Genomic DNA, 13236 nt, shown 5'->3' with positions numbered 1-13236 from the left:
CCTCCCCTCCTTTTGGCCCCAGGTTCTCAGTCTGAGCAACAGGGAACATCTGTCATCAACGCTGGTCACATGGAAGGAAGACATGGTATTTCAGGGAGTGAGGTGAGTAAATTAGGCAACAAGAAACACACATCACCCCCACTCCCAGAAAGGCTGACAGAATAGCATGACAGTTATGCACATAGCCAGTGGGACTATTATATTAAATACTGAAGAGCAGTTTGACTCAAGAGACTCACACTTAAATTTAGGTGTAACTCTATTCCTTCCCTGCTCTGGAGTAAACTTTAAGAGAACCCAAGGTCAGGTGAGGGAAGTATTTCTGGACAAGGACGGGCCGTACAAGGGCAGCTCCCCTCTGAATGCTGGGCTGCACGTGGCCCCGCTTCCTGCAACAACAGAGCGGGATGAAGGATGCCGAGATGACCCTGCATCCAGACTCTCCCACCAGACCCTCTGCAGAGGCTGGTCGCTCTCTCACTTCTTGCCCTTTCTTGACCTGGCCATCTCTTGCTCATTTTAAAGTTCAGGATGTATTACCTCCTCCAGAAAAGCTTTGTGGGACCCCCCGGCAGAACTGATTGTCACTCCCTCCTCCTGTGTCCGCGCTTGGTGCACTTCCGTCTACTGCGGTGTCTCCACGGGCGCTCATGCTTGACCGACTCCCCATCCGGGTCTGCAAGAACTGCGTCTGGTCATCTTTATAACCCTGCCAACCAGCTCAGGACCTGGCACACAGCAGGCACCCAACAAAGTCTTCTCCCTACCCTGCCCCCTTCTCCCCCCGCTTTGGATTCTGGAATAAACACACCACAGAGAGAATATCACAGAGGTTCACAACACCACTATCCAGGCTACAGATGGAAGGTCTCATTTTTAAAAAGAAGAAAGTCTTGTGTTCCAAAGGACAGTTTATTTAAAACAAAGGTGGCAATGTGTGGGAAGTAGGGAGAACAATAATTCTAACATAAAAGCACACAAGAAGCACCTCAAATTAAAAAAAGGGGGTGCAGGGAGGAAGCTATGTCTCATACATATACAAACTGCTGACCTCGATTATTTACATCCAAACTTTATAAAATAGCATTTCAAGTCAGCACTTAAGCCAGTGTTATTAGTTTTTATTACAAAAAGTTAAAGCTACAAACTTCACATTTTTAAGCTGTACACATCAGCAACAGCATTTAAGCTTTTTCCAAGTTGGTTCGAGTGCAAGCTGGTGGAAGAGATTCTTTTTCCCCCAAACACAAAAAAGAACATGGAGTCTAAATACAATGAATACAATCCTGATGAAAACACACAGTGTGTAAGAAAGGATGGGGTGAGAGGCTGAGGAGTTGCAATCTTTAGAGGCAATGTGGTTTGCTAGAAAGGGCACTGGAATCAGAATCAGAAGACCTGCATTGGAATCTGAGCTCCGCCATATTTGAGCTGCATGACCTTGAGCAACAGACTTCACCTCTCTGAGCCTCAGTTTCCTTATCTGTAAAATGAGGACCATAACACCTTTAAGTTTTAATAGATATAGGGCTATTTAGATGATCTATGGAGTGAGCTTTGGTGTTTTGTATCTTTCAGGGAATTTGTCCATTTTGTTTAAGTGGTTGAATTTATTAGCATAAAGTTGTTCATGACATTGTTCTTAGCCTTTTAATATCTGTAGGAGCTATAATGATGTCACTTCTCTCATTTCTGATATTGGTAAAAGCTACTGAAATTTAAATGGTATAATAAGTCTCTGGCATCTGGCAGGTGCTAAATAATTGTTTTCTGGGTCAGAATATACAGTCTCAGGGATTCAAGGTTACAGCTCTTAAGTTGCTTCAGAGTATTGGTCCTATCTACCTACCTACCTACCTACCTAGCCAGCCAGCCAGCCAGCCCAACCTGCATTCATCCATCTATCCATCCATCCAGCTGGTGGCTGGGAGAAGGGACAAAGGAAAAATAGAAATTTGCTTCAAAATTACTGATGAAGAAGCAATCAAGATATCCTTAGAGAATTTGAGATTTTTTAAAGATACAATTGGGTGTGGGTCATTGTTTCTTAAAAGGAGAGAAGAGGTGAAGGCCACAGAGTTCCCTGGGAGCTCGAGTCACAGATGCTGAAGCTCAGGGCTCAAGGAAAGCACGCTGACCTACCCTGAAGTGAGTGCTCACGGGGAAAATGAGGACCGGCCCTCTGCCTTTGCATCACCAGGAAACAAATCCACCGGGCCAGGACACGGACCTGGTCCAAAGAAACTGACTCCTGGCCAGAGGGTCTGTCCAGCCAGACTGGGGAACAGTGGTCTGTGCTGGGCCAGCATGGTGGGGTGCACACATGCCTGGAACAGAATACACTCCGGATCAAGATTCATGACCCAAGAATATTTATGGGGAAAAACTGAAATCTTCTTTTACTTGGATCTAGCTTAGGAAGGAAGAAATGGGCACTTCCCCTCCTGTCTGGCCAAGTACAAAGTCCTTTCTAAAATGGAAGAGGCTGAGGCAGGCCTGTTCGCGAGCACAGCAGATGGTGTGGGGGAATGCACCCTCCATGCTAGGTTGGTGAGACTCACCCGGCTGTCAGACTTGACTAACTCAGCCGTTTTCCAACCTAAAACTGCCAGTTGGAGTTATCTATTCTCTGCAAGAAAAGGTGGTCACTTCACTTTAAAGACTTGTGATTTTCCTGTTCCCTGTGAATACTGGTCCCACATGGTGATGCTATGAATCCTGATTCTGCCGCTTACTAGCCATGTTGCCTTGGGAGATACATTGCCTTTCTCTCTCTGAACTTACTCCTTCACCTATGAAGTGGAGATCAAGTACTTAACTTACGGGGTTATTGTGAAGTTCGGATCTATAAAAAGCCCACCTAGCTCAGTGCCTGGCATATATTAAGTGGTCAACGAATGCTAGCTGCCATTGATTCTTCTAGTGGGATCCCCCAAGTGTCATCTGTTCTCTGTATCTGCCACATAACTGCCTAACTGGCCAAACCCTGCAGACCAACCATTGCCTCTTACATCTTTAAAAACTGGCTTTAATTGCAAAGAACAGAATCTGGCCAGAGAAGAGGAACATGCCCTGCCATTCCATCGATTTTCAGGTTTGGGAAGCAAAAGCAATTATGGAGTCAAATTACCCTATCTTTAGGTGCAGCTGAATCAGGACTCCCCCACCTAAGGGGAAGAGATATAAAAAAATAAGCAGACATTTGCCTTTCCTCACTGTCTCCTCTTTGCTGTGTGACCACACATCATGCTGCAGAGGGATGGCTCAGTGTTGTGGTTTGGGAAGCCCTCTGATCTGCCTGACGCCCGAGATCGCCTGCATGGCACTGTCCGTTGTCTGCCAGAGGCCGCAGAGTCGCAGACTGGCCGAGCCTGAGCCACCTGGCTCCCCGGGGGGCCCCACCACGGTCATCCACGGAAGAGACCAAGCCCAAGCAAGCTTCCCTCGGTAGGGTCCTTGGGACAACCTGACCCAAATGGACACAGGTTTCTCCCCTCGGGGAAAGGAATGCTTGGATCAGTGGCCCAGGAGCGAGGAGCTCTGGTCCCGTCCCAGCCCCTACCTCAACTTGCTTTGTGATTTGGTCACCCTGTCACTTCCCCTCTCCGAGCCTCAGTCAGGCCAGACGATGCCTTAGGGCCCCTTCCAGCTCTAGCATTCTGTGGGCCTGCACGGAGCCTCCTGGGGAAGAGATCTCAGTCTGATATTCATGTATCCTTTCCAGATCCCTCGGCAGTAAAAGCAAAAAGAAAACAGTCACATATTGGAATGTGATCACAAAAGCAATGCCCTCTACCCCTGTCTGTGAAGAAGGCGGAGCAAAATGCCCCTGTGCGATCTTCGCGTGAACAACGAGAACTCTGGACACACTTTCCCTTCTGCGTTCTGCGGACTGCACACAGCCCTGTGTGTGTGGAGAGGTCCTGGCAGGACTGTCCCCGCACTGGGTCACGTCTCCTCTTAAGGCACTGGGCAGTAACTGTGCTGTGACTCTAGGTGGTTGGGAGAGTGCAGATGGATGGAAGGCATTGAAGCCACGAGGGGCAGTTTGCAAAGAGGATGCCAGGCTTCTCCTGGGACTCAAGAAGTAAACACAAATTCTCAAGGCTTTCCCTTGGACATGGTCCACAGCTCCAGAAGCCAGACATGACCCACACAAGGCAGAAACCATGGGGAAGAACTGGCCCAAACCTAATTTTTAAATGCAGCCCTGCAGAAGGGTGAGGTTGGGTCCTGGGAGCAGAGTGACCCCAACAGCCTCCCGGCGCCCCCTGCCCCCCTGCCCCACAGTACCATAATCTTACAGAAAAGAGGCCAACTGTTTAAAACTGTACCTGTACAGAGATGCCACCACACTCAGTGGGGAATCCCGTTATAATTTATATATATGTGCATATTTATATATTTTTAAAAAGTCTTCCGGAAAGAACAATCGAAAGCTATTGGGAGAAGAAAGACAAGACAACATGTAACACTTTCCCAGCTATCACTCATCCTGGAGTTTCTGTTCCTGGGGTTTAAAACTCTGAGTTTAGAAGCGCCGATATGAATCCTTTGAAATAATATAACTGACCAACTGAAATACACACACAAGGTGGCACGCTGATGACAGGCAGCCCTTCCCACTGGCGCACTTCCTGAGCTCACGGAGGTGAAGGTGCTGTGGAGAAATGACGGGGCAGGGGTGTCGGCTACCGAGCCCGAGCGGCGAGCAGCCCGAGTTCACCCACGGCTGGCGTGCGGGCGGGTGCTCCAGGCCTCCCTCAGAAGTTCTGTTGCCGCCGCTTCTTAGCCTCAATGGCGTCCAGGATCGGCTGCCTCTTGGACTGGTACTTCTGCCGGATCTCTTCAATCTCTTGCTCCATCATGGGGTCGAGGGCCAGGAGCCTCTTCTGAAGGTCCTCCACTGTCCAACTCTTAAGCTAGAAGAAGTGGAAAGTACGGTCATGACAAAGCCCAGGTCAGCGCAGAACAGCCGAGACGCCGAGCCTGTCCGGGCACCCAGAAGGGAAGGGTCTTCCCAGAGTCTGGGGTGGCAGTGGTTGGAAAGTGACAATTCATTCACTAACGGCATGCCCCAAGCTCTATGAAGATAATTTATCCCTGGACAAGTTCTCAGCGCTAATCTCTTTGATTTACTCCACCTTGACCAAGAACTTAACCAATAATACTTTCACCCCTATCTTTTCAATGAATTACATATCGATGCATTGTTAGGGCATTAAAATAACAGCCACTTGGGGTACGCAAAATAATGCTTGCCCCTAATTCTTGTCCTACCCTTCAGATGAGCCTCTGGATGGTGACCGTGTCTCTTTCTGGATCCCGCACCAGGGAGAGTGGATGCTCACTGAGGAGCAGATGCTCCCCCGCCCCCGAAATGTCTTAGGCACTGCCATAGTGATCATCATTAACACTTATCAGGTGCTAATCATACACCAGGCACCCCTCGAAGTGCTTCACACACAAGTGTCTTAAGAATAGAGACACAAGCCTTGGGCGTGGAGTGGCAGGGATAGTTGGAAACCTCTGAGATTAAGTTTCCATCATCCAGAGGGAACAACAAGACTTAATATATAAACGAATAATAAAAGCTAGTACTTATATAGTGCTTTCTATGTGCCAACCGCTCCGTGCTCTCCATACACCCATTCATTTAATCCTGGCAACAACCCTATGATGTGCATATACTATCATCCCCATGTTATAGATGAACAAGCCAAGGAAGAAGGCGGGGAAGTAACTTGCCCAGTGTTTCGTGGCAAGTAAGTGGCAGAATCAATATTCAGACCCAGGCGGTGAGGCTCCAGACTTCACGCTCTTAACTGGTATCACAGAAGAGCAGACTCGCAAAGCCCAGTTTTGAGAACCAACTCCATCTGTAGTTCAAACATGGCTCTGCCTCTTGCAAATGCTGAGACTCTGGCAAGTCACCTATCTCTCTCCAGGTGGTTCTCCCCTGTGGAAATGGGACACCCATGCCTCATCAGGCTTAACATAAGAATTAAATGTGATCGTGGCTGTAAAGATGTTGGCACAGTGCCTGGTGCACCGTGTGCTTAAAGCAGGCGGTGCACGTCACAACCCTCTCTCTATATACCAGAGCCCGGGAGTGCGCTCATGTCCGCCCTGTGTCCGCCGCTGTGGGGTAAGTGGTTTCACTGCTGTATGTACGGAGTGTCACTGAGTCCAAGCAAGGCCGGTCCTGGCTGGCAGGGGAGGGAATGAAAGCCCCCATTATCCACAGCAGGTGGTGATTAATTCTGTGCGTTTACAACCAGTCTAATAGGTGCAGTGTTCCAAGAACTCAAAGGCTCACTCAAGTCTTCGGAGAGATTTATGGAATCACCGTGTCCTCCAGCTCCTTCCTGAGGCCTCAACAGGGAAGCGGGTGTAAGAAGGGGGTGAAGGAGCCTCTTTCTGTCCACCCTTCCTTTCCAGGGTGGGGTGCGACCGAGAGGGAAGGACTACCATGGCCTCTCCAGGAATAGTTTAGTGCCCTGTCGCCACAGGAATTTGCCTTGGCCTGCTTCAGGGAGGTGGTCTGAGAAGCAAGAAAAGCCTAACAGTTCAAGACGAAAGGCTCTTTGTGAGGTGGGAATGCAGAGCCGAGAGGGGGGTGGATGCTGGAAAGCTGCGCTCATAAAACCACATCTTGTTTCCAGCCTGTGGTTTCAGACCAGCTGGAGTCTGGGGACTCTCCAGAGAGCAATGCTCGCCTCATTTTTAGCCTTTTCAGTTCCTCCTCTGAAAAGAAACTGCCCCAAACCTAATACTGAGTGTTACTGGTAGCTGGGGTATTAATCTTTAGGATCCCAGATGGTTCGTCTCTAGTGGCTGTGCAACCCTGGACAAGTGACCTCACTTCTGAGCCTCAGTGGCCTCCCCTGGAGAAGAGACCCCGGTTCCGCCATTCTTGGGCTCTCATGAGGATCAGGTGGGTTAACAGGTATGACGTTCTCAGCGCGGAACTTCACATGGTATGCAATTTGCATAAACTGTAGTTATCACCACAGTTATTAATAACTGCTGTTGTTGCTATTAATACTATTGTTATTAATATTTTGAAAAGTCTCTAATGAATCGCCCATAAACAAATTGTTCCTATACCTCTGATCCAAGTCAGAATCAAACAAGTAAAACGAAAATATTCTACTCTATTTCAGGCTAACAATACCGAAGGGTCAGCATTTTCCCACATCTGTTAACTTATTTATAGTTTAACAAAATATTTTTCATCCATCCAACCATCAAATATGCACTGAACACCTACCATGGGCCAGGCACTGCCCAAGGCACACAGGATAAAAAAAAACCAAAAACCAAAAACCAAAAATCACTGCCCTTGTGAAGCTTATTACATTTTAGTGAGGCGAGACAGACACCTGAGAATGAACTCAATAAATCAGAAGATTACTCTCATGCAAGAGAGTGAAAGGGGAAAGGAAAGAAAAACCTTAGCGAAGGAAGGGGAGCTGGGAGTTGGTAGACTCACTCTTCATCATCCATCAGGACAAAGCGTCCACTATGAAGACCTCAAGGTCAGGGAGGCGGCCCTGGCTTTCCAGCTTGTTCGGCAGCTTCAGACCAGCCCCTCCTGCCCGCCCCCCAGGCCTCCGTCTCCCCCCATGTAAGAGAGGGCTGCCGAATGACCTCAGGTCTTGTTAGACTCAGTGGTTCTCTCCGTAGGACCCATGGATCGCGAGCGTCGGAATCACGTGTTAAAGGGCTGTGCGCGACCTGCTCACACCCGCTCTCCAGGTGAGGGTTCTGCTCACTGAAGGAGCTGTGCGAGTGTCTCCTGCGGCCCCTCCGGTCTGCCACGCACGGTTCTACGTCCTCTTCCTTGTTTTTGTCAGAGCAAAACTCGCACACAGTTACTGCTGTCTCTAGTCAAGGCTTCTCAGTATCCAATTTCTATGCAGCCCTTCTGCCCTCCGTCTAATCTGGAAACAACAAGCACCCCTGCTTTACCACCGCCACCTTTGGACTAATTTACTTGCCCTAAGGCTTTGGGCTTAAGTTACACCTGACCCATTAGAACACAGCCGGCCAGTCACCGCTAATGCCTCGGTCACACTCCAGATATGGATTTTTCTGAAAACGAGCTCAGAGAATGGTTCCGTGGCGCCAAAAGTAGCCTCTCACCTTCCTGGTCCTTGGTGGCAAAAATACACTTCCAACGGATATCTTGCAGTGGAGTACCTGTGGTTCTCTGGTTTTGCTAGCCAGCTTGCCGAAGGAGCCAACCCTGGCCCGGCCGTGCAGGGAGCTTGAGCTGTTCACAGTAGTGAAGGAAGTACCACCTTTCGGGACCTTATTTGTCCCCTGGCATTTACACATCCTCTCTGTACTGTGACCCCCACACGTACGGCTCCACAGCAGCATTCTCTTCTGAACACCAGGCTCACACATGCAGGGGCAGATCCTACTTTACATGTCAGCCCCAGATCAGCTCATGGAAATCCAGCACCTTAATCCGACCAAAACAAAACTCTCGAGTCCCACCCTCCCCTCACCCCCAAACCTGTTCTCCTCACATCCCGGCCTTCCCCATCTCAGGAGGGGCACCACCATCCTGCCAGGCATAGAATCATCCCTGATTCTTCCTTCCCCTCACCACCCCCTGCCCACATCCCATCCTTCGATCTCATCTCTAAAACGTGGGAGTAACTCAAATCCAACCCCTCAGCCCAGGCCACCAGCATCTCACGGCGACAAGCATAATTTAAAATACAGAAAGGAACCAGATCACATCCCCCTATGTTTCCTGCTGCACTTAGAATAAAATCCAACAACACACCAGGGCTACAAAGGCCTTCCATCTCTGGCCCCACCGGCCCCTCGAGCTTCATCACCTACCACTCTCCCCTTTGCTCAGGACCCTCTAGCCACCCTTTACTTCAAATCCTCAAACAAGCCACACTTTTTCCGGCCCCAAGGGCTACCCAGTGACTGATCCTTCTGCCCAGATGGCTCGTCCCCCGTTCTTCCTTATCCTTTAGGCCTTAGCTCACAGATCAACCCCTCAGGGAATGTGAGCAAGCCTTCCCTGAGCATCTTCTCTAGAAAGATCACCTCCCCTCATTCTCGATCTCAGTCCCTACTATACTTCCTTCAAAATGATCATGGCACCTTGTAATCAATCATTCTTATTTCTTTTCTTTTACTTGTTGTGTCTCTTACTAGGACGAAAGTTCTATGAGGGCAGTGACTTTATCTTGTTCACTACACTACGCATTTTATTGGTTGAGGGAATGAATAATTTGCCCTTCATTTCCAGTCAAATAATAACGGAAGCCACTGAAACCAAGAAGCAAGCTTCCCCAAGCACCACCACGTGCAGGGCTCTGGGTAAGGTGCTGAGGGGACCCAGGGAGAGAGTCCTGCCTTCAAAGAGCTTCTATTCCTCTCAACATTCTTTTGAAATTGAAGGAAGTCTGCTCCCTTGATTCCCATTTCTGTGTTTGATACTGACTGATTAAGAAACAGGTCTCCAACCCTGGCTTAGTCACCTCTAAAAGTCTGTCCACTTTAATTTTTTATTCTGACAAAAAAGAACTACTACTTTGGAAAGAACGAGATGATCAGAAGACGACAACGTGATCCTTCTGCACAAGACAAAATGCCAAGCCCAGAGCCACAGGCTCCTTAATGAAGAAGGTGGGTTATGCTGAAGAGAATAGACCAAGCACAGGGATTTTCTGCCCTCTTCCTGACAGAGGTCACAGAAGGGAGGAGAAACTAAACTAAGCCCTTAACCATGGTTATTTAGAATCCCCTGACCACCTGGATGCTAATCAACACGTCAGCCTTGAGTAGATGGACACGGATGGGCTCAATCTGACCATGCTGATGTCGTGCGGCTAGACACACTCTCTAACGAACACCTCGACCCCACTCACCATTACCTTTCACCCTCCTGCTGTCTGGCCACGGATGTCTGAGCAAGCAAAGGTGACAGCATGCGTGCAGGTGAGAGTTCTCTTCAAAGGTGTGCTCCGGAAACGTGCCGTATCCTCGAGGGGGCACTTTCTTAGTCTGAACTTCTGCCTCACCCTGTTTCAGCCGGATACAACGATGTCCTACTACTGGATTCTACACTTAGACATGGAGGCAGTACGTTCATTACTTGAGCATATGCCATGCGTTCAGCACTGAGCTAAGCAGGTGTCTGCACAAATAAATCCATCTGATATTATTCTTGTCCTCCTTTTACAAATGAGGTCAATGAGGATAAGAGTGGGCAAGCAATTTGCTCAAAGTGATACAGCGAGGAACTGGAAAAGACTGTAACCACCACCCCTAAGGGTTTCTGGAAACAGGCCCGTGTTAGTGAAAAACCCGGGAAGACTGGAAGAACTACAAATTCGGCTGACATTAAATACATCAGATGGCCCTCGATTTAAAAAATGCCACCATGAGCTATGATGGGTGACTTCAGGCAAGTCACCTGACCTCTCTGGGATCGGGTTTCCTCATCTGTAAAATGGGGATGACACTGTCTACTTCGCTGCCTTTCCTCAAGTAAAACTATGCAAGGGCCTGCTATGTGCCAGGCACCACTGCTGAGGGGCAGTGACCCAATTCAAGGCTGCCAAACATGATTCAAATCGAATCAACCAACTTTCCCGGCAGCTCTACTGGGCCAGGAACGCGGCTGGGCAACGTGAATGTAAAAGGCAGCATGTGCTGGAGAAGCAGCGAGGTTTCGGGGCAAGAACACTGGCTCTGGCTCACATGGACCTGGGTCCCATGGGAGCTCTGCCCTCGGGCAAGTCACCTAATATGTGCCTCACTTTCCTCGTTTTTCAATGGAGGACAGCAGTATTTATCCAGCAGGGAGCTTGTGAGGTTTAGCGGTGTTGGTAAAGTTTATCACATAGTGTCTGGTGGACACCAGAAAGAAAGTGGTTAAGTGGGAGCTACCACCTTAAATCCTTTTTTGGAAAAGGGGGAAAATGTGTAAGTACTATAAACAGTAGCTCTGTTGCTAGAAGAACTGAGCCCGATGAGCTCACAATATGGTGCAGGACACATACCACACACACAGCAGGGCCTCCGGTGAACTCTGTGTGAGAAACCCCGAATCGGATGAATCTGGCTTGTTTCCTCGGGGCCAGACCACAGCAAAACCCTCAGATTCCCAACATTATGAATACATGAATATATGGAAACTGGTTTCTTCTCAAACAGCCTTAGCAACTACGAAACTCTGCATTACACTGCATCAGACAGCCCAGAGAAGAGCTGAGATCCGGTTAAAGTTTCATTACAAGTGATAACCTCACGGGAATTAGAGTGACAATGAGCCTGTCTTGCATGAGCAGAGTCAAGCTGAACTAAACACACGAAAATGTATAGCAGAGCTTCATCCTACCCTGGCAACGAGGCCCACAGTGAACAAACGGGTCTGGCCCATACCCAAGGTACAGGGTTCAAAGTTCTGCTCCTCTGTGGCTAGAAACTCTCATCTTAGAAGTCTATTATACAAACAGAGTCGTGCAACGTCCCCAGAAAACCATCCGAGAGACTTGCCAAAGTGTTTAAGGACAAGCTTCAATTCTGTACACATTACGCTTGTGCACTCCTAATTCTGCATCCAGTATTACAACCAGGATTTCTCAAACACATCATCCCTTCTGGACAGGTGAGTCAGGCTGATGCCCTGTCTGTCACAGGTGATGTTTTTATAGTGGCCCAGAATGAGGAAAGAACACGCCTTTGGAATTTAGCAAGATGACAAGGAAGCTTAATAGAGTCGAATGATGCCACCAACATGCCATTCCTTACCTTCAACATCAGCCACTAGAAGGTCAGCAAAAATGCAATAGAGAAAATGCACCAAGGGCAGTCAAAAGCATCTAGGGTACTGATTTAGTTCCATCAAAGATACTCATCCTTTCTTGATGTGACTGTCTCTATCCAGGAGTAGATTCTAGACTGGGGAGAGGAGACTCTAGTCAGATTCTCAGGGGATGCAGTAATCTCTCAGCAGATGAGTGAGAAGTTAGTCAAGCAAGCAAGCTGACAATCAAATAACAGCTTCTGTGGGTGAAGTCAGTATGAGGCCATTCAATTTCAACACATCTTGCTGCTTAAATGAATCCTGTGAAAATTCTGATGGGAAATTTCCTCTGATTCAAATTACGGTCATGCCAAATTATGCTTCCATCAGCCCCTTGTAAAACCTTCCTAATGCAAAACCTAGTATTAATCCCATTTTGAGTTTATGATTACTTCAAATCAATCCATGGAACTGTTCTCAGAATTCCAACCGAAGAAAACAGGGCTGCATGTATTTCAGATATTTACCAAGAAGACTGGAATGAAACACAGACCTTAATTAAGCTGGGGTAAAACAAAGCAGTTTGGCTCCAGGCAGGCTCCTGATGGAATGACACAAGCTCTGAGGAGGGCCAGGAGCCTGGCTTCAAACAACCTGCAGGCTGTCTCCAGGGAGCCTCCCGCCCAGAGGCCCAGTGCGCACCACACGCGCGTGTGGGTGTGAAGGACGTGCTCTGATACACCGTATACACAGGAGGACAAAACGCAAAAGTGCTTTTTTTAATAATGGGGTTTCACTATAATACAAAGTTTATTACTTGCGTATTGTTAGTTTTTTGTGATTTATCAAAAATCATCCTTCGATTTACATGACAAAATTAATTTCTGAAGTAGTGCTTTTGCATGCTTAGAATTTACTCCAGCTCTGTTCGGGCATGAACTTCCACAACTCACTCTTAAATCACAACGCTCCTGATTTTGTTGTTGTTTTGTTTTTGTTCTGTGAGTTTTATAACAGTCGTTGGCCAAAGGTAAACAAGTTTTGACCAGACCCAGATTTTTTCCCTACCATCGTGCCTCCGGCTTTCCACAGCAAGAACCCATAAGGGAACTTTCATACCGCAAATACCGAAGAATAATGGATCTTAAGAGGCACCGAGTACCGGCCACGTGTGCCAGGCCTGGCTGGGGCAAGAGGAGGGATGGTAGAGGTGGGGGTGAGTAAAGGTGTGTACGGGGCAGAAAGTATACAGCAGGACCCCCGTACACTAGACGTGGAGCTAAACGAGGCAGGCAAGTCATGAAAACAAGCTACAGTCTGTGGCGCTACTGGGTGACTCATGACCGCTAACTGTAATCAGAGCTACTTTTAATTGAGCACTATGTGCTCAGCACTTCACATGCATTATTTCATGTAATCCTCAGAATGGTCCATGAAATAAGTAGTAG

General features: G+C 48.2%; 1 protein-coding gene across 2 annotated transcripts in view; it reads right to left on the bottom strand.

The window, feature by feature from the left end:
* Window positions 1-893: 893 nt before the first annotated feature.
* STK4 (serine/threonine kinase 4) overlaps window positions 894-13236 on the bottom strand; it is a 92112-nt gene continuing 79769 nt past the window's right edge. Inside the window, exon 11 of one of the 2 annotated variants that reach the window (XM_027621448.2) lies at window positions 894-4922. In XM_027621448.2, coding sequence (XP_027477249.1) covers window positions 4764-4922 — 159 coding nt within the window. In that variant the 3' untranslated portion in view covers window positions 894-4763. Of the gene's footprint in view, window positions 4923-11871; window positions 11944-13236 lie in introns of those variants that run through there. The other variant, XM_027621450.1, reaches the window with a different exon arrangement.

Source organism: Zalophus californianus, chromosome 8 (genome assembly GCF_009762305.2).
Source record: "Zalophus californianus isolate mZalCal1 chromosome 8, mZalCal1.pri.v2, whole genome shotgun sequence".
Taxonomy (NCBI): Eukaryota; Metazoa; Chordata; class Mammalia; order Carnivora; family Otariidae; genus Zalophus; species Zalophus californianus.
The sequence above is the reverse complement of the archived record's forward strand: the minus strand, read 5'-3'. Positions and strand labels throughout refer to the sequence as shown.